The sequence below is a fragment of the Dendropsophus ebraccatus genome, chromosome 15, assembly GCF_027789765.1.
Source record: "Dendropsophus ebraccatus isolate aDenEbr1 chromosome 15, aDenEbr1.pat, whole genome shotgun sequence".
Classification (NCBI taxonomy): domain Eukaryota; kingdom Metazoa; phylum Chordata; class Amphibia; order Anura; family Hylidae; genus Dendropsophus; species Dendropsophus ebraccatus.
Window position 1 is genome coordinate 29,652,284 of NC_091468.1, and position 25,459 is coordinate 29,677,742.

At 43.7% G+C, this 25,459-nt stretch overlaps 1 protein-coding gene across 2 annotated transcripts in view; it reads left to right on the forward strand.

Moving 5' to 3' along the window:
- Positions 1–736: 736 nt before the first annotated feature.
- The window catches only part of MOCS3 (molybdenum cofactor synthesis 3), a 47,078-nt gene continuing 22,355 nt past the window's right edge, over positions 737–25,459 (forward strand). Inside the window, exons 1-8 of one of the 2 annotated variants that reach the window (XM_069954412.1) lie at positions 737–849; positions 2,599–2,734; positions 4,193–4,285; positions 8,779–8,899; positions 12,670–12,744; positions 17,048–17,165; positions 19,705–19,813; positions 21,678–21,740. In XM_069954412.1, the coding sequence (XP_069810513.1) occupies positions 766–849; positions 2,599–2,734; positions 4,193–4,285; positions 8,779–8,899; positions 12,670–12,744; positions 17,048–17,165; positions 19,705–19,813; positions 21,678–21,740 (799 nt within the window). In that variant the 5' untranslated portion in view covers positions 737–765. Of the gene's footprint in view, positions 932–2,598; positions 2,735–4,192; positions 4,286–8,778; positions 8,900–12,669; positions 12,745–17,047; positions 17,166–19,704; positions 19,814–21,677; positions 21,741–25,459 lie in introns of both variants that reach the window. The other variant, XM_069954413.1, reaches the window with a different exon arrangement.

A 25,459-nucleotide genomic window follows, 5' to 3' on the forward strand; every position in this document is an offset into this window, starting at 1 on the left:
AATGAATATTGCCCTATACTATTAGAAATTCAAAAATCCCTTTGGGGTGACCCAGAATAAGGAGCTGTTACCAGGAGATAGGCCGGGACACCAGAGATGTGGGGGAGGCCATAGTGTCCAGAGTATGGAGCAGATCCCAGGAGACAAACACCTATTGTGCTCTTCACTCTGAAAGGAAACTAAATGAATATGTATGCACTGACATTACCCTATACTTTGAATAATTCACAAACACCTTTGAGGAGACCCCGATTCCTCCGAATAGAGCATCTAGTGTAAAGGGAAACATAAAAAGTTAAAAAGTATCATTTAAAAGACAATGCATTTCATGTGTGATTAGCAGAGACAGTGGATGTCTCCTATATACTGCGGGCGTACTGCATAGGAGTATTACTCCCATGCTGCAGGAAGCGCTCTTTCCTGCACTTCTTTCAACATATCACCGCCTGCCATATGATATATTGCCTGAATCTTATTAATTACATAGGGTCTTTTAGGTTGTGGGGGCACTCTGCAGATAATCGGGAACATGGACTTTGTAAAATGTCTGAAGTGACATTAGACTAATACACAATAACCAGAAGGCTTCGGTCTCAAGTGGTTACTCTGTAGTTGTTCTCCGTCCTCTCTAAGCGCTGTAGTTTGGACTGTACTGACGCATAGTGAAAGGCAGAGGGCGCTCTACACTAATTCTCTAATGACAAGGAGAGGTCACGTTACCGGAAGTGCAGAGTACGAAGTGATTCCTTCTCTGACTTTTTCGGCATGGAGTCGGCTGACATGGACGCTCTCAGGGAAGAGATCCGGCGAAGAGACGCAGAAATACAAAGCCTGAGAGAGCAGCTGGCGGTAAATAAACAGCGTGAAGACTCAGAACGGCGCAGCCGCAGCGCACGTGATGCCCTCAGTAGCCCGGGAGCGCCATCTAGATGTGATTACAATTGCGCCTAGTAACCAATCAGAGTCATAGTTTCATTTTGCAGCGCCCCTTTTAAATGGAAGAAGCCATAAAGCGTCGGCTGTTTTTGCAGCACAGATGTTTCTCTGGTTTTAGCCTTTGACCTAGTCACAGAATAGCATTTTTGGTGGTTGAATCCCCATTATGTGCTGAAATTTTAAAAAAACAAACCATGTGCTTGCTGGTAAATATTTGCTTGCAAGGGTTTTGCACTAAACTTTGTTTTATTGTACAAATCATGTTGTATACAATGCTGTACCAACTACGCCATACCATCAACCTCACACCTTACACCAGGGATGGAGAACCGCCAGCCCTCCAGCTGTTGTAAAACTACATTTTCCATCATGCCTGGACAGCCACAGATTTAGCTACCCCATGCCTGCCGTACACGGTCAGGTGCCTCTGCGCAGGATGCCATGGTATGACAGGGTCACCCCCTGGTCACATTGGAAGAAGCGTGAAGAGGGAAGGACGGAAGTTCACGTTCGGCAGAGCAGGGACTGATAGTAAATAAACTTGCCTAATAAACTTTAAAATCAACTGGTGTTAGAAAGTTATACAGATTTGTAATTCACTTCTATTTAAAATTCCCAGTCTTCCAGTACTTATCACCTGCTGTAAGTCCTGCAGGAAGAGGTGTATTCTTTCCAGTCAGTTCCTTACATGGACAGAGGTGGCAGCAGAGAGCATTGTGTCAGACTGTAAAGAATTCACCATGGACTGGTGTTAGAAAGTTATGCAAATCTTTAAATTACTTCTGGTAAACAATCTGTAACCTTCCAGTACTTATCAGCTGCTTTATGTCCTACAGCAGTGCTTTATGCTGCCACCTCTGTCCATGTCAGGTTTTCTGTGGGGATTTGATACTGATCTGGACAGTTCCTGACATGAATCTCTGGCAGCAGAGAGCGCTCTGAGACTGTAAAGAATAAACCAATTCCTACAGGGCATACAGCAGCTGATAAGTACGGGGAGACTGTACATTTTTAAATAGAAGGAATATTCAAATTTATGTATCTTTCTGACACAAGTTGATTTCCAAAAGTGTTGCCAGCAGCAATCCATGTGCACTCCCAGGGTCCGCTGCGGCCTAGGACACGGATGCTGTAGGCCCCGCCTTTTTGACACCACGCTACCTAAATAAATATCTTTTTTACACAAAAATACAGCCATCAGGAGACAAGCGGACCCACAGGAGCCCACATAGATTGCCACTGGCAGCCGTCGTCAGCCAACAGATTTACTGTAAAGTCTTGTTCTAGTTATTTTCGTTGGGGCTTCTGAAAGCTGTTCTGCTGTTCTCTGGATCATAGTCATGGTGATGGGCAAAGTGTCTGGACCCAAACATTCAGTATTCAACCCCCGGCATCTGGAGAAATTGGATGCAGCACTAGGACTGCTAGGAAAACATAGATACAGCCTTTGGCTGTATGCATGTTTTCCAGAATGCCCTTTCTGGGGTGGCATCTAGCTTCTCCAGATGTGGGGGGGTTAAAGTTTGCCCATCACTACTTTTGAGTGGAAAGGACCCCTTTGTAAGTCCAGCAAAGCCCTAGGAGTTATATCCACCTGCATTAATCTTTGTGACATGCCAATGGAAATCCCTTTACAGGTGATGCATAATTATATTTCTATAGGGTAAAAGCGGCACATCGGCACCGAAGCTGCACCCCGTAGATGAAAAATTGGTTGAAATTGTAAAGACTTCTCTTACTAATGCCGATATACTAAGATATAGCAGACAACTTGTTTTACCCGAGTTTGGTGTTAAAGGCAAGTATATTTGTTTCTACTCTATGGCTTATGCATCCACGTCGGCACTGCGCTATACATCTATGCCAGTAGGCTTCCAGTGGTCTAGTGTATGGGTGTGGTGCCTGCTGCTGGCACAATAAATATTATGGGGAACTACGCGCTCTCTGGTCAGTATTTATAATGGGGATCACTCTGCCGTCGGTATTTATATTGGGGATTATTCTGCCATCGGTATTTATATTGGGGATCACTCTGCCGTCAGTATTTCTAATGGGGATCACTCTGCCGTCGGTATTTATATTGGGGATCACTCTGCCGTCAGTATTTCTAATGGGGATCACTCTGCCGTCGGTATTTATAATGGGGATCCCCCTGCCGTCAGTATTTATAATGAAGATCACTCTGCGGTCAGTACTTATAATGGGGATCACGCTGCCGTCGGTATTTATAATGGGGATCGCGCCGACGTCTGTATTTATAATGGGGATCACTCCGCCGTCGGTATTTATAATGGGGATCACTCTGCCGTCGGTATTTATAATGGGGATCACTCCGCTGTCGGTATTTATAATGGGGATCACTCAGCCGTCGGTATTTATAATGGGGATCACTCCGCCGTCTGTATTTATAATGGGGATCACTCTGCCGTCTGTATTTATAATGGGGATCACTCCGCCGTCGGTATTTATAATAGGGATCCCCCTGCCGTCTGTATTTATAATGGGGATCACTCCGCCGTCTGTATTTATAATGGGGATCACTCCGCCGTCGGTATTTCTAATGGGGATCACTCTGCCGTCGGTATTTATAATAGGGATCCCCCTGCCGTCTGTATTTATAATGGGGATCACTCCGCCGTCTGTATTTATAATGGGGATCACTCTGCCGTCTGTATTTATAATGGGGATCACTCCGCCTTCGGTATTTATAATGGGGATCACTCCGCCGTCTGTATTTATAATGGGGATCACTCCGCCATCGGTATTTATAATGGGGATCACTCCGCCGTCGGTATTTATAATGGGGATCACTCCGCCGTCTGTATTTATAATGGGGATCACTCCGCCGTCAGTATTTATAATGGGGATCACTCTGCCGTCTGTATTTATAATGGGGATCACTCCGCCGTCTGTATTTATAATGGGGATCACTCCGCCGTCTGTATTTATAATGGGGATCACTCCGCTGTCGGTATTTATATTGGGGATCACTCCGCCGTCTGTATTTATAATGGGGATCACTCCGCCGTCGGTATTTATAATGGGGATCACTCCGCCGTCGGTATTTATAATGGGGATCACTCCGCCGTCGGTATTTATAAAGGGGTCACGTTCTATGATCTCACACTTATTCTCTTTCCTGTGGATGAAGCATAATACCCATGTAAAGCTGTGACAGTGGCTTACTATATATTTGTTGAGATATATAATATATATTGTTATTTTTATTTATTTCTTTTTATATTTTTTTTTCCAGGACAACTAAACTTATCAAGAGCATCTGTGTTAGTAATAGGCTGTGGAGGTCTAGGATGCCCATTAGCTCAATATTTGGCTGCAACTGGAATAGGTGACAATGTCTAACATTACATTTAGCTTTTTCATGAATTTCTCTTTTATCTGTTATTTTTATGCTTGCTCTTGCACTCCGCAAATAATTGTGAAGACATTTACTATGCTAGTTACCCACCTTTTGTACAACCACCATGCGCACCACCACATCATGGCTAGTCTGTGGTAGTGCATGTTGAAGTGTCACTATTTTGTCCTAGGGACATGTCAAATATTTCAATTGGTTGGTGTCGGGATGTTCAGATCCCAACTGATTGCTCAAACTAGCAGGGGAAATTGTGTAGCTTAGCACTGCTTCTCCATGCTCTCTGTGCACATGCTCCGAGAGTACCTTATAGAGAAACATTATGAGGTTGTCAGTCATGTGGCACAGAGCCAGGAGAGAATGTGAGTAGCACAGTCTTCTCCCAGCTTATTTTAGTGATTAGTTGGGGTCTGAAGACTTTTAAAAGCTTAGAGACCTTAGAATGTATATAAATAAATAAATAAAACAAATTATAAAGTTTCTTTTTTTTAATCGACTGGAGTTAGAAAGTTATACAAATTAATAAATTACTTCTATTAAAAAAACTACAGTCTTCCAGTACTTATCAGCTGCTGTATATCCTGCAGGAAGTGGTGCATTCTTTCCAGTCTCACACAGTGCTCTCTGCTGCCACCTCTGTCCATGTCAGAAACTGTAAACAGAAGTAACAAATCCCCACAGAAAACCTCTCCTTTTTTTGATAGTTCCTGTAATGGACAGAGGTGGCAGCAGAGAGCACTGCTTAAGGACATTAAAGGAAAAGTCCGGCCAAAATTATTTTTTTATATGTTATTACTTATGGAAATTTATACAATTTTCTAATGTACATTAATTATGGGAAATGCTCATATACTGCTATTTCCCTTAATTTAGTGTATCAGGAAGTGTTAGAATTCTCTCAGAAGCAGTGACGTCACGACGAGTGGTGTAATTCCTATGGAGTGTCCAGCAGGGGGCGCTCTATATATATATATATAGAAGTCAATGGGTACCATTGACGTCTATATATAGTGCGCCCCTGCTGGACACTCTATTGAATCATTTGATGTGTATGTAATGTAATGTTATGTACTGTACTTTGTGATTAAATAAATTTATGGAATACTTTGGGGAGCAAGTGTCCTTGCGCCCCAAAGTATCCCATAAATGTATTCAATGAATACATTTGCAGGGCACCGAGCAGGGAGGGAGAGAAGCGCCATCTACCTTCCCCTTCCCTCCCTGCTCAGTGCTGGGCACAAATACACAAGGGCCGCTCTTCATGCCCCCTCCTCCTCTGCTCCCTCTTCTCCTCCCGGCTTCAAACTAACTATCGCGCCGCTGACTCCCACCCGCCCGCTCCTCAAACTATCCCGCTGCCGGCCGCCGCTCTCTGCTCCTGCATGCCGGCCGCGTCAGCCCTCCCCCACCCCGGCCAAGGACACCAGGAAGCACCAGGAGCGCCGTGCTCCCGGCTGGGGTTGGGGAGGGCTGACGCGGCAGCAGAGAGCGACGGCCGGCAGCGGGATAGTGTGAGGAGCGGGCGGGTGGGAGTCAACGGTGGGGAGTCAGCGGCGCAATAGTTAGTTTGAAGCCGGGAGGGGGAGCAGAGGAGGAGGAGGGGGCATGAAGAGCGGCCCTTGTGTGAGCGGCAGCGATATGATGGGCATAGATAGCACAGGTACTACTCATCCATTATCTGCAGATAATGGGGGAGTAGTACTGTGTATATGTGCCCAGCACCGAGCAGGGAGGGAGGGGGGAGGTAGATGACACTTCTCTCCCTCCCTGCTCGGTGCCCTGCAAATGTATTCATTGAATACATTTATGGTATACTTTGGGGAGCAAGGACACTTGCTCCCCAAAGTATTCCATAAATGTATTCAATCACAGTACATAACATTACATTGCATACACATCAAATGATTCAATAGAGTGTCCAGCAGGGGCACACTATATATAGAAGTCAATGGTACTCATTGACTTCTATATATATAGATCGCCCCCTGCTGGACACTCCATAGGAATTACACCATTCGTCGTGACGTCACTGCTTCTGAGAGAATTCTAACACTTCCTGATACACTAAATTAAGGGAAATAGCAGTGTATGAGCATTTCCCATAATTAATGTACATTAGAAAATTGTATAACTTTCCATAAGTAATAACATATAAAAAAATAATTTTGGCCGGACTTATCCTTTAAGTAGCTGATAAGTACTGGAAGGAGACAGATTGTTTAATAGAAGTAGTTTACAGATTTGCATAACTTTCTACCACCAGTCGATTTGTAAGCCATTTTTGTTTGCTGGGTTTCCCTTTAACCCTTAGAGGACCAGGCCAGTTTCAATTTTTGCATTTTCCTTTTTTTCCTCCTTGTGCTTAAAAGGCCATAGCACTTTTTTTCACCTAGAAACCCACATGAGCCCTTATTTTTTGCGCCACTAATTGTACTTTGCAATGACAGTTTGAATTTTTTCATAAAGTACACTGCAAAACCAGAAAAAAATTCAAAGTGTGGCGAAATTGAAAAAAAAAAAACCGCATTTCTTTTATGTGGGTTTTTTTTCATTTTTACGCCAATTTCCCTGGGGTAAAACTGACTTGTTATATATGTTCCTCAAGTCGTTATGATTACAACGATTTGTAACATGTATAACTTTCATTGTATGGGTGGGTTCATACTGAGGAATTCTCGCGGATAATGTCCGCGTGCCTTTCCACCGGCTCCATAGACATCATTCTATGGGCCGCCGTATTCCGCTATCCGCCGAAAGAAGTGACATGTTATCGGAAAGGCGCGCGGACAGCCGACGGAATTCCGTAGTGTGAACCCACCCTATCTGATGGCCTGTAAAAAATTCAAACCATTGATAACAAATATATGTTTCTTAAAATCGCTCTATTCCCAGGCTTATAGCACTTTTATTCTTTGGTCTATGGGGCTGTGTGAGGTGTCATTTGTTGCGCCATGATGCGTTCCTTCTATCGGTACCTTGATTGCGCATATGCAACTTTTTGATCGCTTTTTATTAAAAATTTTCTGGATTTGATGCAGCCAAAAATGCACAATTTTACACTTTGGTATTTTTTTGCGCTTACACCATTTACCGTGCGAGATCAGGAATGTGATTAATAGTTTGGGCGATTACGCACGCGGCGATACCAAACATGTTTATTTATTTATTTTTATTTATAACATGGGAAAAGGGGGGTGATTCAAACTTGTATTAGGGGAGGGGGCTTTTTATTAATAACAACACTTTTATTTTTACTTTTACACTTATACTAGAAGCCCCCCTGGGGGACTTCTAGTATAAGTACTCTGATCTCTCATACAGATCTATGCTGCATTAATATGCAGCATAAATCGATGAGATAGGCACATTGATTGCTTCGGCTGCTGCAGTAGGAAGCAATCGAGTGCCGAGCCGGGATCAGCGCCATTACGGCGCTGACCCCGGACGGGGTAAGATGTGTGGATCGCTCCTCCGGGACAACGTCCCGGAGGAGCGATCTACCCCACTAGACACCAGGGAACGGCTGCATCAAGTAATCAGATGCAGCTGTCAACTTTGACAGCTGCATCCGATTACTTTATTAGCGGGCACGGCGATCGGACCGTGCCCACTAATAGCCGCGGTCCCGGACTACGAGCGGCACCCGGGACCGCGCCAGTTCAGAGCCCGGCCGCGCTCTGAACACATGGAGGCAGCCCTGGACGTACGGGTATGTCCAGGGTCGCCTAGGGGTTAAAGGTGCATTCACACATAGAAGATCTGTAGCAGATTTGATGGCGCAGATCTGGAAGTTGCAGATTCAAAGCAAATCAAATCTGGCCCATCAAATCTGCTGTTAGTGTGAATGCATCCTAAGAAGGACCTGCAGTCTGTCCAAAATAATGAGTATCTTGTAGCCTCCAGTTTCCTGATTCCAAAGATGTTTTTACTTTCTTATTGCACCTGTGGGTCTTGAGGTATAGGAGTTTTCCTGTTTGGTTGACTTTCTGTACTTTTCACTGGATTTCCAGATGGTTGAGATGTAAATGGGAGTGTCATACTCACACTCCCCAGCCTTCTGATTAATGAGCCTAGCATTAAAACCCTATGGCCATTTGCAATTCCACTTTCATAATCACAAATGTTCGACCTATTTTACAATGAAGTTGCTGGGAAAAGTGCAAATAGTCAGTTAAATAGTAAAACCTCTGTATTTATTAAGGAAAGGGTGTGACCGGTCGGGCGTTGGTTTAACAGAAAAGTAAAAAATTCTGTTTAAATCTGGCAACGCGAGGCTTCAAAGTGAGATAAAAACTGTACAGGACACTACTATACAGTAATGAAGGCAACAGGAATATAATTGGACTCTAAAATTTCCCTTTAAGGCAAACAAACAAAAACTACATGGAATCCTGCATTATTGTATGTATTATAAATAGTCTGTGCCGTCATATTGTGATAATATTCTGAAGTTTCTCTTTACACAGGACGACTAGGATTACTAGATTATGATCTAGTGGAAATCAGCAATCTCCATAGACAAGTTTTGCATGGGGAAAAAAGAAAAGGCATGTCCAAATCTGCATCTGTTGTGAAAACACTAAGAAAGTATGTAGTCCTTTATTCTGTTTTTGTTTTTAACATGTACCTGTCATGACCTAAAGAAAAAAAAAAACAGCAAATATATAGTTAAAGGGGTTGTCCGGCGATAAAAAATTATTCACAGAATAACACACATTACAAAGTTATACAACTTTGTAATGTATGTTATGTCTGTGAATGGCCCCCTTCCCCGTGTCCCACCACCCCCACCCGTGTACCCGGAAGTGTGGTGCGCTATACATTACCTGTCGCGTGCCGACCACGGTCTCCGATCGTCAGCAGTGACGTCTTCTTCGGGAGGCCAGCGGATCTTCCCGAGTGCCGGCCGCCCTCTGCAGCGTCATCCGAAGCTCAGCCGCGATTGGCTGAGCATAACTGTGCTCAGCCAATCGCGGCTGAGCAGCTGATGACGTGGCCGCGTCATCAGCCGCTCAGCCGCGATTGGCTGAGCACAGTTATGCTCAGCCAATCGCGGCTGAGCTTCGGATGACGCTGCAGAGGGTGGCCGGCACTCGGGAAGATCCGCCAAGCTCCCGAAGAAGACGTCACTGCTGACGATCGGAGACCGTGGACGACACGAGATGCGGTGAGTATAATGCACCACACTTCCGGGTCTAGCGTGGGTGGGGGGAAACACGGGGAAGGGGGCCATTCACAGACATAACATACATTACAAAGTTGTATAACTTTGTAATGTGTGTTATTCTGTGAATAATTTTTTATCGCCGGACAACCCCTTTAATTATTGCTATATGTATGCTGTCCATTTTGGTATTAATTCTGTTGCTAGAGCCTTTTTTATGAGTTCATTTCCTCACCTGCAGCAGTATACAGGGGTGTGCACAGCTGCTGGTCAATCAGCATTCATCTCCATTGGGCCACATGACATCACTTCCTGCATTTGGTCTCTATTTTGCTGTTACTAAAGAACAAATGGCCTTAGTGATGGAGCCTCGACTTTAGTTTTCCAGGAAGTGAGACACATTGTGGCTGGATGTATAGTATTATATCTTATATAGAAAACTGGCAAAAAAACAACAGTGCCCATTTAAAGAGGCACTTTAGTGGGGCTGCTAGGAAGATCTTTAGATTGTCCAGGTAGTCAACAGGAAATGCTCCTATTACAGCCTGCTGGCCGTTGCTAGCGAGATTGTTTTATTTCAACATGTTGAATCATGGACAATATCAGTGGGAAAATTACTAGAAAGTGGACCAAACTAACCTGATGGTGTTGTGCAAACCTTAGGCACAACACTAGTAGGCGTTTTTCTTAGATCAGTCCACGGCCTGGCCTCTGGTTCTCTGCTCCCGCCACCCATCCTGATGGCAAAGCATGAAAATGCAGTTTGGAATTGACCATTGGACCATACATACAGCCACAGCTTTATCAAGCTCCTCCTCACTGCAAAACACCAAGTCCTGCCTCCTCACTGCAAAACGCCAAGTCCTGCCCAGGACTTGGCATTTTGCAGTGAGGAAGAGCTTGATAAAGGTGTCAGTCCGACACCAAAGCGCAAAAAATGACGCCTCAAACAGTCCCATAGACTAAAATTGCTCTATTCTGATAACACTTTTATTTTTTGAAACCATTTGCCTATTGTTGTAATCATAGATAACATACCACAGGGTGAACCCCTAAACCACACACACAATTTCACCGTGCAAATATTTTTTCCCAGTTTTGCAGCATATTTTATGGAAAAATTAAGTCTTGGTGCCACAAAAAATAAGAGCTCAAATGGGTCTGTAGATGAAATAATGCAAGCGCTATAGCCTAAGGGGGTACTCCAGCGAAAAACTTTTTCTTTCAAATCAACTAGCTTCAGAAAGTTATATAGATTTGTAATTTACTTTTATTTAAAATTTGCAATCTTCCTGTACATATGTGCTGCTGTTTGTCCTGTAGGAAGTGGTGTTTTCTTTTCAGTCTGACACAGTGCTCTCTGCTGCCACCTCTGTCCATGTCAGGAACTGTCCAGAGAAGTACAGGTTTACTATGGGAATTGCTACTACTCTAGACAGTTCCTGTCTCGGACAGAGGTGGCACCAGAGAGCACTGTGTCAGACTGAAAAGAAAACACCACATGCTGCAGGACATTACAAATCTATTTAACTTTCTGAAACCAGTTGATTTAACCCCTAGACGACCCTGGACGTAGGGTTACGTCATGGAAGTCTGTCCCCAGACGACCCATGACGTAACCTTACGTCATGGGTGGTATTCCCGCTATGAAGCGCGCTCCGGAGCGGAGCGCGCTTCATAGGAGGTGGGGGCCGGCTGCAGTGAGCAGCCGGGACCTCACCGGTAATGACACGCTGCAGCGATCGCGCTGCCGCGTGTCATTAACCCCTTAAACGCCGCGATCGCGGCGCGACCGCAGCGTTTAAGTGTAAGTGACAGGGGGAGTCCCCTGTCACTTACCGATCGGGACCCCCGCAGTGTGACTGCGGGGGTCCCGATCGTTGAAACGGGCCGCCGGAGGTCTCTCACCTGCCTCCATGCGGTCCGATCGGCGATCTGCTACACTGAGCCTGCACAGGCAGGCTCAATGAGCAGAGCGCCGATAACACTGATCAATGCTATGCCTATGGCATAGCATTCATCAGTGTATAAATCAAACTAATGTATGTAGAAGTCCCCCAAAGGGACTTCAAATGTGTAAAAAAAAAAAGTTCAAAACACTAACACACTACCCCAAAACCCCTCCCCCAATAAAAGTCTAAATCACCCCCCTTTCCCATTATATAAATAAAACATATAAAAATAAATAAATAGATAAACATATAATATACCGTAGCGTGCGTAATTGTCCGATCTATTAAAATATAACAAGCGTCATTGCGAACGGTGAACGGCGTACACGAAAAGAGGGGAAAAAGTGCGCAGATTACCGATTTTATGTTACATTATATATTAAAAAAAATCAATAAAAAGTGATCAAAACGTCCGATCTTCACAAATATGGTATTAATAAAAACTAGAGATCATGGCGGAAAAAATGACACCCCATACAGCCCCATAGGTGAAAAAATAAAACCGTTATAAGCGTCACAATAGGCCCATTTTATTAATATTTAATTGCCAAAAAAAAGGATTTCATAAAAAAAAATATATATAACATTAGAGAATCTGTGTAACCTGCATATGGTTGTGTTCGGACTGACCTATAGCATAATGGTATCATGTCGCTTTTACCATATAGTGCATTACATAGACACAGGAACCCCCCAAACGTTACCATATTGCATTCTTTCTTACGATTTCACCTATTTACATCTTCATAAATAATATATTTGGAATTCCATCATACATGTTATGGTAAAATGAATGACGCCATTACAAAGTACAACTATTCCTGTAAAAAACAAGCACTTACATGGCTTGTAGATAGAAAACTGAGAGTGCTAGAGCTCTTAGAAGGGGAGGAGGGAAAAACGAAAGCACTAAGATCAAAATTTGCGCGGTCCACTGGGTCATTTTGGGCCTGGTCCTCAAAGGGTTAAAAGAAAAAGATTTTCGCAAAAAACAAAAAATTGGCCTGGTCATTAAAGGGTTAAGGCTATTCATATACCTTCAGTACAACATGACCAGAGTCCTATGGGATCGTTTGTATGAACTTTGCCCATTTCTGCCAACTATAGTGTCCAGACTAAGAAAAGAATAATGGAAGGATTTCATTTTGGGCTGGTTGCTGAGAAATCTCCCCTCTTGCATGTGTGAGTAAAATGTATATGATATCAGAAATGTTACTAACCATTGTGATTGTAACTTTCAGGTTAAACTCATCAGTTGAATATATTCCTTATCATATGATGCTAAACCCCAGGAACGCCCTGCAGCTTGTTAAGCAATATCCTTTTGTATAAGTTAAAATCAGTAAATGCACAGAAATGTAAGAACTTACTGATTAAATTGTCTCTGCTATAGAGACACTCCTGTACCTATATAATGCATGATCCCCATCACTGTTCCTGCAGTCTCAAACAACATAGAAGATTGTCAGATGCAAAAGCCCCACTGCTCCATCTAATATGCCTTTGTAATATTTCTTTTATTATCTTAGGATAGATATATATTTATCCCGCCCAGGTGTACATTTAGTTAAAGCGACTCTGTACCCACAATCTGACCCCCCCCCCAAACCACTTGTACCTTTGGATAGCTGCTTTTAATCCAAGATCTGTCCTGGGGTCCGTTCAGCAGGTGGTGCAGTTATTGTCTTAAAAAAATACTTTTAAACTTGAAGCCCGTGCCAAACGGGAGTATCTGTGCCCTAACTTTGCACTGCCCCTCCTCCCCACCCTCTTTATCATTAGGAATGCCACTGGAACATTTTCTCCATGCTGAACATTGCAGGTGCCTTAACGATCCAGCCCATGTGCCGGGCTTCCACAGGTGGGGAATAGGAGGCAATCTGCCTGGAGCATTCCCAATTGTTGTTGCAAAGTTAGGACACAGATACTCCCGTTTGGCACAGGCTTCAATTTTAAAAGTATTTTTTTAGGACAATAACTGCATCCCCGGCCGAACAGACCCCAGGACAGATCTTGGATTGAAAGCAGCTATCCGAAGGTACAAGTGGTTTGGGGGGTCAGAGAGTCGCTTTAAAAAGACAAATGTGGTCAGCTCTCCTACAACACCATTCACACTAGGCAGGAGCACGTTGCTATGACTGAAATTACAAACACACAAAAAAAAACAGCTCACCGCTAATGGCAAGATACAGACATGAAAATTGCTAAAAACAGTAAAAAAATATCTACATAAAAACAATGAGGGTTTTGGTATACCATTTGCAAATAGTGTAAACCATCTCACTACAATTAGATGGCTTCATGCTTGGGATGGACCTACACTTTGGCCTCTGCATGGCATATAATAAGCCTATGCTGTAGGCATGCAGGATGTAACTAATATGGGCAAAAATAATAATAACTACCACTTTTAGCAATTTTCATATCTGTATTGGATCTGTATCTTGGCATTAGCAAGAGTTTTTCTGTGTACATTTAGGTATATTTTTCTACCACATCTTCTGGAAGTTTATTCCAAGAATCTACTACTCTTTCGGTAACTGTTAGCTCTGCCGCAGCCATACATTTTATTTTTGTATCTAGGCCTTGTGACTTCTGGTCAGTCACCATCAGATTTAAAGGGGTTGTCCGTTCAAACATGTCACTTCATATTTTGCTGCCCATGGTGAGACTAACAATTCATTCCATACTTGTTGTTGTTATTATTGTTACTTATCATTATTATTTATTTATTTATAAAGCCCCTTTGCTTTCAGGGCGCTATACAAGTGTTAGGGGGTGACAAACAGAACATTACAAAGTCAAAACACATTACGTGAATAAGGTAAATGGCAAACTGGTACATAGGGATAGAGGACCCTGCCCACAAAAGGTTTACAATCTACTTGTTACTATCTATGCAGTCTTCTTTCCCCAGTTCTGAGCTGCTGCTTTGTGCTGAAAACAAAAAAATCTGTGTCTGAGCAGTTCTCTCCATTTTCACTGTAAACCCCCCCCCCCCTTCCACCTCCCTTCCAAGACGAATGATGTAGTTTTCAGCTCATTCCACAGATCCTTCATTGGATTCAAGTCTAGACTTTGACTTGGCCATTCTAACACCTGGATACGTTTATTTGGGAACCATTCCATTGTAGATTTCGCTTTATGTTTTGGATCATTGTCTTGTTGGAAGATAAATCTCCGTCCCAGTCTCAGGTCTTTTGCAGACTCCAACAGGTTTTCTTCCACAATGGTCCTGTATTTGGCTCCATCCATCTTCCCATCAATTTTAACCATCTTCCCTGTCCCTGCTGCAGGCCCAAACCATGATGCTGCCACCACCATGTATGACAGTGGGGATGGTGTGTTCAGGTTGATGAGCTGTGTTGCTTTTACGCCAAACATATCGTTTTGCATTGTGGACAAAAGTTTAATTTTGGTTTCATCTGACCACAACACCTTCTTCCACATGTTTGGTGTGTCTCCTAGGTGGCTTGTGGCAAACTTTAAACTTGACTTTTTGTGGATATCTTTGAGAAATGGCTTTCTTCTTGCCACTCTTCCATAAAGGCCAAATTTGTGCAGTGTACGACAGATTGTTGTCCTATGTACAGACTCTCCCACCTCAGCTGTAGATCTCTGCAGTTCATCCAGAGTGATCATAGGCCTCTTGGCTGCATCTCTGATCAGTCTTCTCCTTGCTCAAGATGAAAGATTAGACGGACTGCCGGGTCTTGGCAGACTTGCAGTGGTCTGATGCCCCTTCCATGTCAATATGATCGCTTCCGCAGTGCTCCTTGAGATGTTTAAAGCTTGGGAAATCTTTTTGTATCCAAATCCGGCTTTATACTTCTCCACAACAATATCTTGGCCTGCCTGGTGTGTTCCTTGGTCTTTATGATGCCCTCTGCGTTTTAAACAGAACCCTGAGACTATCACAGAGCAGGTGCATTTACACGGAGACTTGACTACACGCAGGTGGATTCTATTTATCATCATCAGTCATTTAGAACAACATTGGATCATTCAGAGATCCTCACTGGACTTCAGGAGGGAGTTTGCTGCACTGAAAGTAAAGGGGCCGAATAATATTGCACGCCCCACTTTTCAGTTTTTTATTTGTTAAAATAGTTTTAAAGATCCAATAAATTTCGCTCCCCTTCACGATTGTGTCCCACTTATTAATTTGTCACAAAAAACAAAATTTTATATCTTTATGTTTGAAGCCTGATATGTGGCAAACAGTTGAAAAGTTCAAGGGGGCCAAATACTTTCCCAAAGCACTGTATTTTTGAGCAGAATACCACTTTAAGGCCATGTTCCCACATAGTAAGACACCAGTCGTTCTGTGACCAAGCCGGGTCACGGAACAGCCGGTGTCAGAGAAGATCTTCCTGGCCGGTACTGCAGTACCGACCGAATGATCTTCACTGCCGCTGAATTCGGATGCGGGCACATCAGTGTGCGCCCGCATATGTATTCCCCCTTGCACACAATGAAGCGTTCAGCCGGAGACGCATGCCCCATTGTGTGCACTGACAGGTTTTCTGCAGTGGCTATTCAATGGATGTGGCAGCAGAAAACTGACATGTCAGTTTCTTGTGGCACCGCTAGAGATCCCGGCCGGAGCGTATACTATGTGTATACACATAGGCTAAGACTGCATTCTCTCCTTTTCAAATTATCAATCCCAAAATGCATCAGCACAGCTTCACATGGGGCAGCTAAAGGCAGTACCACCTCTGCCTGTTGGGAGAACGGTAATACTTCTCATCTCTGTATATCTCTACATGAACTAAGGGACAATAAATATACAGACAGGGAAACTAAACTGTCATCAGACCTATTATAACTGTGTGACAGGTGTTGTAACTCTAATGGGAGTTGTTTCCTCCCCTGTAGACGGCCTGCGTAGAATAGTCAATGCAGCTTTAGTATATTGAAAGTTCTGCTTCACCACAAAGCATGACAATTGACATCATCATGCCTGCCAGGCCTAGAAAGAACAATAGCCTCTGCAGACATGAAGCAGTCTCTGAGCTCTGAGTCTGACAGTGCAAGGAGCCTTTACCATGCAATTTTAAAATGCGTATCCCAAGATTAAAACTTATCTGTCTACAGGTGAAAGGTATGGGGGTCCAACTGCTGGGAAACCCACCAGTTATTAGAAAGTGGGTCTCTTATCCTGTGAGTGAACACAGCTGCGGTGTGTATTTTCAGGTCTATTTACTCACTAGGAAACAGTCCCGTACTTGTCTGTCTATTCAGCGCTTGTCTATCATTCACAGTGCTTATCTGGTGGACATGGGACCCCTATTCTCTTGACTAGTGGGTTTCCCAATTCCTCAATTCCACAGCAGTCCAGCACAATCCCCTGCAGTGTAGATATCCATGCTACTGGCATTATGGCTCACATTGCTAATAGGTGATGCCAGTGCTGATGCCGCTGATTGGCTACTTCTTAGCCGTTTAAAAGGAACGACTAAGGAGACCACCGGACCAGCTGAGTACTGTAATAAACTAACTAGCACCAAGTTCCTCCCTGGCTTAGGTGCCTGTCTATACAAATCCATATAGTTTTTCTATGTTTTATGTTAGTTTTTTCCATTATGAGTGTCTTATCCTTAAGTAACCTGTAACATATGATGTGATAGCGGACTGCTCTGACAATGTTCCCACCAGGTATTTGGTCAATGATGCTTGTGTGGCAGCTGGTAAACCATTAGTATCTGCAAGTGCACTGAGATGGGAAGGACAGGTACCTGTTCTTAATTTTTAAAATTTTATCCCTCCCCCCCCCCCCCCCAGAAGTGCATGTTATTTCTTTCATCCTCCACCTCCCTGACCCCTTGGCAAAAAAAAAGCCCCTTTACCGGAATTCTCCTTTAAGGGTGTATTCCCCTTTTAGTATATGTGCCTTATGCTCCAGTAACTTAAATTTGTGCCCTATCCTACAACAAAACCGCCTAAAGGTGGTCATCCAGCATTAGAAAAACATACACCCTTACTTCCAGAGACAAGACCATACTTGTCTCCAGTTTGGGTGGGGTTTTAGAACTTAGTTCTATTGAAGTCAATGGAGCTTAACTGCAAATTACACCTGAACTGGAGAAAAGAGTTGTGTTTCTTATGGAAGAAAGTGGTCATGTTTTCCTAATGCTGGATAACCCCTTTAAAGGGAGTCTTTTGGCACCCGGGCCCTACCCAATAAGCTGACGGTGTGCTGTAGTTGGCAGTCCCCTAGTTAGCATGTTACCCTTTTGGTAATCTTTCTGTGGAGTGGATTATGAACAGTTTTGTGTCTCCTACAGTAATAAAGAGTTAAAGGGGAGTTGTGGCTCATCATTTGTGCAGCACTCTGGCACGCCTCACCACTGTTTCCTTATCCCTCTTCTTCATGAATAATCTCTGCTGTTTAGCCTTCTGCTAGCTGTCGCTGTCAGCCAGTGTTAAGTGTTGATATTCGTGATAAACTGACTACAAACGACTGATATGCAGTAGTTGAATCTCCAATCCTAAACCGTGGTTTAGGGGTAAATCACCTGACTAAAGACCAACTACAATTTTTTTTCCTGTGTTGATTCCCCTTATGAAAATTAAATAAAATTTATTTATTTATTTATTTTCTCATTATTGTATCATTGTATCAAGAATTTTAAAAGAGGTCCAAATAGTTTTACAATAATGATGAGAAAAAAATAACTATTTAATTTCCATCAAGGAAATTGAACTCAGGAAAGAAACTGTTGCTGGTGTCTAGTTTGTTTAACCCCTATACCATGGCTCCAGCACAGTTAGGGTTGGAGATTTAACTATATCTGATTGCAGATCAGTCCTCTGTAGGCATTTTATCACTGATATCAACACTCAGAGACACTGGCTGATAGAGTGAGTAAGCAGGAGGCTGAGCAGCAGAGATTATTCATGAGGAAGGAGGAGGGAGAAGCAGTGGTGAGGTGTGGCATAAACTCTCAACTCCACTTCTTCATTACAGTTACCGCTCTGGAATTAAGGGCTCTCTATAAATAAATAATAATAATAAATTACAGTAGGAGGCCTGAGATTTTGCATAATTCACTCCACAGACAAATTATCAGAAGGTAACATGGTTAGAGATGAGCGAACCGGGTTCGAGTCGATCCGAACCCGAACTTTCGGTATTTGATTAGCTGGGGCTGCTGAACTTGGATAAAGCTCTAAGGTTGTCTGGAAAACATGGATACAGCCAATGACTATATCCATGATTTCCACATAGCCTTAGGGCTTTATCCAAGTTCAGCAGCCACCGCTAATCAAATGCCGAAAGTTCGGGTTCGGATGGACTCGAGCATGCTCGAGGTTCCCTCATCTCTAAACATGGTCACAAGGGGACTGCCAACTACAGTACACTGTCTGCACCTCACTAGGGCCCAGATGCTGATATTTATTTTTAGGCTACAAACCCACTGGGCGGGTCTGCAGCGAGTCTCCTTGCTGCGTTTTTGCAGCGAGACTCGCTGCAGATCCCAGCCCTATACTTTCATTAGCAGAGAAACTCGCAGAAGGGATGTACATTCCTGCTGCGATTTTGTCTGCAGCCCTCCCCATTAACCCCCTAGCCGCCGGACATTATACATTACCGGGTCCCCGTTCCTGCTTGCTTTGGGGCTCCCGGTGTCTTCACGGCCCGCCCGGCCAATCAGTGCGCTGCGGCGGGGCAGCGCACTGATTGGCCGGGCAGAACGTGTCGGGAGCCACCGAAGCAAGCAGGAGCGGGGCCGTGAAGACACCGGGAGCCCCGAAGCAAGCAGGAACAGGGACCCGGTAATGTATAATGTCCGGCGGCTAGGGGGTTAATGGGGAGGGCTGCAGACAAAATCGCAGCAGGGATGTACATCCCTGCTGCAAGTTTCTTTGCTAATGAAAGTATAGGGCTGGGATCTGCAGCGAGACTCGCTGCAGATCCGGCAAGTGGGTTTGTACCCTTAAGGAAAAGTCTGGTGATTTTTAAAAAAACTGTCAGCTGCCAAGGGGGAATATAAGAAACAATCATTACTTACCTCTCCCCGTCACCACGAAGCACGGGGTTATAGGCTCCGGGACCCCTGAGTTCCGATAATGCCGGACCCAGTCACCAACTAGTTCAGTGGGCAGTCCAACAATCGATTCGGGACGACAGCTGTGAAGGAGGTTCCGGAATGGCAATTCAGCACTGCAAAGGCATGGGAAGAGTAATGATTGTTTATTATGTTCCCCCTGCCCCTGCTGTTTGATTTCTCAAAATTACTTTTTTATTAAAGTTCATTATCTCTCTTCAGCTTACAGTGTATAATCATAATGGAGGGCCGTGTTACCGATGCTTATTTCCTATGCCTCCACCTGCAGAGACTGTGACTAACTGTGCAGATGGTGGTGTTCTTGGCATTGGTAGGTGAACTTAAAAATTTTATTTTTTTATTCAAATTAAAAAAAAACTAACATTCTTAGGCTATGTTTACACAACGTAAAACTACGGCCGTAGTTCTCGCCGCAGAACTACAGCCGTAGTTTTGCAGTGTGTGACATAGCTCTGTGTTGAATCGGATCCCGGCTGGAGCGTACACACATCGTACACGCTCCGGCCAGGAGCCCATGCGGCGCCAGAACGAAACTGACAGGTCAGTTTTCTGCGGCCGGAATTCAGTGAATTCCGGCCGCAGAAAGACCTGTGAGTTCATACTGTGAAGCGAGCGGCTCCGGCCGCTCGCTTCACTGTGGGCTATGGTAAGCTCTGATGCGGGATCACCCTTAAAGAGAACCAATCATGGACGAAAGTTAAAAAAATTTTATTCCCTAATTAGATGTAAATCATCATTTTATTGACATTTGTAAATATAATTATTTTTATTGCCACGTTTTTTAATTATTCACTTTTTACTTTCCTGTCTCGAGCCGGCTCTTTTCAAAAGAGCCGGCGCGAGACAGGAAACTCCCGTCATGCAGAGCGGCAGGAAAGGTTCCCATGATCCTTTGCCCGCCGCTCCGTTAATACACAGTGATCTCGCGCTATACAGCGCAAGATCGCTGTGTATTTTCTAGTCCCTCTTCTCTAATCTATTTATGAAGATACAGACTGCCTCTGCAGTCTGTATCTTTATACTTTACCTATCCTCTTCTTCGGTGCAGCAAGGCCGGCGCCGCCATCTTGATTACGTCGCTTGCGTTCCAGCGGTGGAACGCAAGGCCCGTAATCAAGATGGCGGCACCCGGCCGTGCGGCACTGAAGCAGAGGATATGTAAAGTATAAAGATACAGACTGCAAATACAGTCTGTATCTTCATGAAGTCTATCTATGAAGATACAGACTGCCTTTGCAGTCTGTATCTTTATACTTTACCCGATTCTCTGTTCCCTGGCTGTTCCGGCGGCGGCGCCATCTTGATGACGTCACGCTGGAACGCACCGCTGGAACGCAAGTGACGTCATCAAGATGGCGGCGCCCACCGGAACAGCCAGGGAACAGAGGATCAGGTAAAGTATAAAGATACAGACTGCAAATGCAGTCTGTATCTTCATGAATAGACTTAGGGAGAGATATACTTTCATAATAGGGACAGTTACATTTAGGTGATTGGTTCTCTTTAAGTACTTAAGTACCGGGGTCACGGAACGGCCGGTCTCATACAACGTGTGAACATAGCCTAATGGTGCGTTTACACAGGCAGATTTATCTGACCAATTTTGGAAGCCAAAGTCAGGAATGGACTTGAAAAGACAGGCAATCTCAGTCTTCCCTTTATGACCTGCACCCTGTTTATAGTCTGTTCCTGGCTTTGGCGTCAAAAATCTGTCAGATAAATCTCTCAGTGTAAGCGCACTATTAGCTCTACCTTTAATCCTTTAATGACTAAGGTCATTGATGCACGGATGTCCAGATCACAATGAGCAGTGCTCTCCTCCTCCCCTTCTTAGAGCCATATTGCTATTATTTTTTCACCTTCCGGGCTGGTTGGTGGGCTCAGTTTTTGCACCACAATTTCTAGTTTTTATTAGTGTAAAAGAAAAATTGTAGCCACTGCGGGGGTCCCAATCAGTCAGTGACAGGTGCTTATCCTGTCACTGACTTCTTTAAACGCTGCGATCGCTTTAGGGGGGGGGGTGGATTCATAGCAAAAACTGTGTGTGTGTGTGGGGGAGGGGAGGAATATGCATATACGTGCTGTCAGTTTCCCTTATTTTGTTTATTTCCTTTTATTTTCATGAGGACAAATTGTAATATTCTTATTCATCTTTATTTACTTGTGTGTTTTAGTGCCTGGAATTATGGGATGCATACAAGCTTTGGAAGTGTTGAAGTTAGCATCTGGATTGGCCTGTATCCTTTACTGCAGTTATAAATAAATGTTATTGAAGTATGAAGAAGTTTTTGAAAGCGTAATAAAATCCCAGTCAAATGCTCAGGTACAATGCAGAGGGACTTCTCCCACTTATCACCTTCAGGATCTTTAGAGAGACATTACTAGTGTCCCCTTCATGGAACTGATAAAAGTATTCCCACATAGACTCTAAGGGTGGTATTACACGGGCCGAGCAGGGCCCGATAATACCTGTAAACGAGCAGCGATCTGCTAGATCGTTGCTCGTTTACTGGACCTATTACACGGCCCGATAATCGTTTGACAAGAGCTGCAAGGACATCGTTACCGATGTCCTTGCAGCCCTTGCTGAACTGGCATACATTACCCATCCACGTTCCAGGGCTGCTCCTGCGTCCGCTTCTCCCGGGGGTCCCGCGCGCTCTCTAGCGTCACAGCGGCCTGTCAGCTGGTAGGCCGCTCAGCCAATCACAGGCCGGGACCGCCGCGGCCTGCGCTAGAGCGCGTGCGGGACGCATGGAGAAGCGCACGGCAGGAGCAGCCCTGGAACGTGGATGGGTAATGTATATCGTTAGTCGCCGGCCACTCACCGCTATTACACGCAGCGGTGCGCGGTCGGCGCCCGACGAAAATAGGTTCTAAATTATATCAACGATCAGCCGATGATCGTTGTCATCGGCTGATCGTTGCATTTATTACACGGAGCGATAATCGGCCGAATCGGGCCAATTCGGCCGATTATCGTTCCGTGTAATACCACCCTAAGGGTACAAACCCACTTGACGTATTTGCTGCGTGAATCAGTCTTAAAAATAAGCAGGCAAAACGCAGGTTGGCTTTATAAAATTGTTCTGAGTTAAAATACGCAATTGCGTATTTTTGAAGCGTGAAGCTACATGCGTTTTTCGCACAGGTTGTTAACAACTGATGCTTTGCTAACAACAAGCTTCACGCTTCAAAAATACGCAATTGCGTATTTTAACGCAGAACAATCGTATAAAGCCAACCTGCGTTTTGCCTGCTTATTTTTAAGACTGATTCACGCAGCAAATACGTCAAGTGGGTTTGTACCCTAAAATCAGTTACCATCAGGCAACTATAGCTATGTCATTTTGGTTCTAATGAAATAAAAAAAAATCAAATCAACTGATGTCAGAAAGTTTTTAAAGATTTGTAATTTACTTCTATTTAAAAATCTCCAGTACTTCAGTACTTCTGCCACTGCCCAAAGGGAAGCCATGCATAAAGATAACATGTCATATGTAACATATAGTAAATGGCATACAAAAAAATGATGAAAAAAAAGCTGCTAAATTGTGTTTTTAATTCGTGCCACCTCATAAAAAAAATTATCAAGGTGTCACATCTTCCCCAGAATGGTACCGATGGAAACGTCAATTTGTCTTACATATTTTGGCACCGCAAGGCCTCTGTGACATGGTATAATAGCTAAAAAAAGGCCCCAAAATTCACCAGGTCTCTGTCATGTCCGAGGTCTGTGTTTGAGTCAGGTGGCGCACTGCAGCCACATATGGGGGATTTCTAGAAACATTGGAATAAGAAGAATCAATAGTGAGTGGTATTTCTCACTTAGTATTTGCTGTATTAAAGGAAAAAAATGGATTAAAAAAGATTATCTGCCAAAAAAATATTTTTTGGGGATTTCCCCTCCAACTTGCTTAAATTTCTGCGAAACACCTAAAGGGTTAATAAACTTATGAAATGTTACTTTGAATACTTTGAGGGGGGCAGTTTTTACAGTGGAGAGATTAATGGGGATAACTAACATACAGGCCCCACAAATCCACTTCAGAACTGAACTGCTCCCTAATACAATCAGAATTTGAAATTTTCATGAAAATATGAAAAATTACTGCAAAAGTCCTCTAACATCCTAAAAAGTAGAAGGATGTTCACCAAATGACACCATAAAGGAGACATGTTGTAGATGTTGCAGTAATAATTAGTTTGTGACATGGCTATCTTTCTTAGGAAAAGAGAATTTTGAATATAAAGAAATGTAAATTTTTCAATTTTTGCGCAAATGTTTACAAAAAACGACTGAGTGTATCAGCCAAAGTATACCACAAACATAAAGAGGAATCTATCTGGGATTCCCTGGAATGTCCTGGCCACATTTTCCCAGGATCGCAACTATGCACCCGGGATCACAGGCATCACGATCGAGTGCAGATGCCGTTGGACCAAAAGTCTGATGGTCCGCGCACCTCTAGTCATAACCATTAGGGTGTATTTAGGAAGTTAAAGCGGTTCTTTTCAGCATTCACAAGCTTAGATGCTGCACCTTTTAATATATACAGTATAAGGCTGGGTTCACACTATGTATATTTCAGGCTGTATTTGGTCCTCATGTCAGGTCCTCATAGCAACCAAAACCAGGAGTGGATTGAAAACCCAGAAAGGATCTGTTCACACAATGTTGAAACTGAGTGGATGGCCGCCATATAACAGTAATTAACGGCCATTATTTCAATATAACAGCCGTTGTTTTAAAATAACATCAAATATTTGGCGGCTATCCACTCAATTACAACATTATGTGAACAGAGCCTTTCTGTGTTTTCAATCCACTCCTTGTTTTGGTTGCTATACAGCCTCACAAATACAGCCTCAAATATACATAGTGTGAACCCAGCTTAGAACTTGTCTGTGTCTTCTCTCTGTGTTAAATTCTCTTTATTTCATGGATGGCCAGTGTCCCCTACCTTAGGTGCAGAGAGGGGCCCCAATTGCCATGAAGCCCCGCCTAGGTGACACTGTCCACCGATGAAATGAAGCAATTTTAGAGCAAAAATAAGACACAGAGAAATTTTATACAGGTGCAAATGTGCAGCATCTAAGCTTGTGGATGGTGCAGACAAGTGCACATAGGAGGAGTAAGGAGGGTAAGAGTATAATTTTAAGGGCCAGTTCACACTGAGCAAGATCGTTTGAATTCTGCAGCGGAGATTTCCGCCACAGAATCCCACTGTGCTCAGTGTGCTGCTGTAAGTGAATGAGACGGTGCGCGCTTGTCAGCTCCCTCTCCTCTCTGCTCAAAGAAGTAACACGTTAGTTCTTCGAGCAGAGAGCAATGGAGTGGACGAGCGCGCACCCTTTCGTTCACTTACAGCAGCACACTGAGCGCGGCGGAAATTTCCGCAGCGGAGTTCCGACGATTTTGCTCAGTGTGAACTGGCCCTAAGAGTAAAACTGGCAGAGTTTCAAACGGAGCCCGTGCAGTGGACCCACTTGAAATTCTGCCTGTCCCACTGATTCAATGGGATTTCTTGTGCGCCTCCACTCTCCTCCCGAAGAATTGATATGTCAATTTAGTGTGATCGGGCCATAAGGTTAGAAAGAAGTTATAATTTCTGAGTATAGAAAAAGTAGAAAGCTCTGAAAGCTTCTCACATTTCTTAATACATTTCTTTTTTAACCTTTCTTCATAGTAGGTCATCTATAAGTAGTAACGACACATAATTTAAAGGATCACATGAGCTTATAAAGTCATACAGGAATCACATGAGGTTTTGTAACATTCTTGAATTCACAAGACACTGGCGTGAGGAATAAGGAGAGTTCTCTGCAGAACTGCTCTGATGATGTAAATGCCTGGTGATGAGCAAACACAATACAGTACAGGATGATAGGTACAACTATAGTTACATTTGTTTATGCACAAGAATTGGATCATTTGAGATTATTCCAGTTTGTA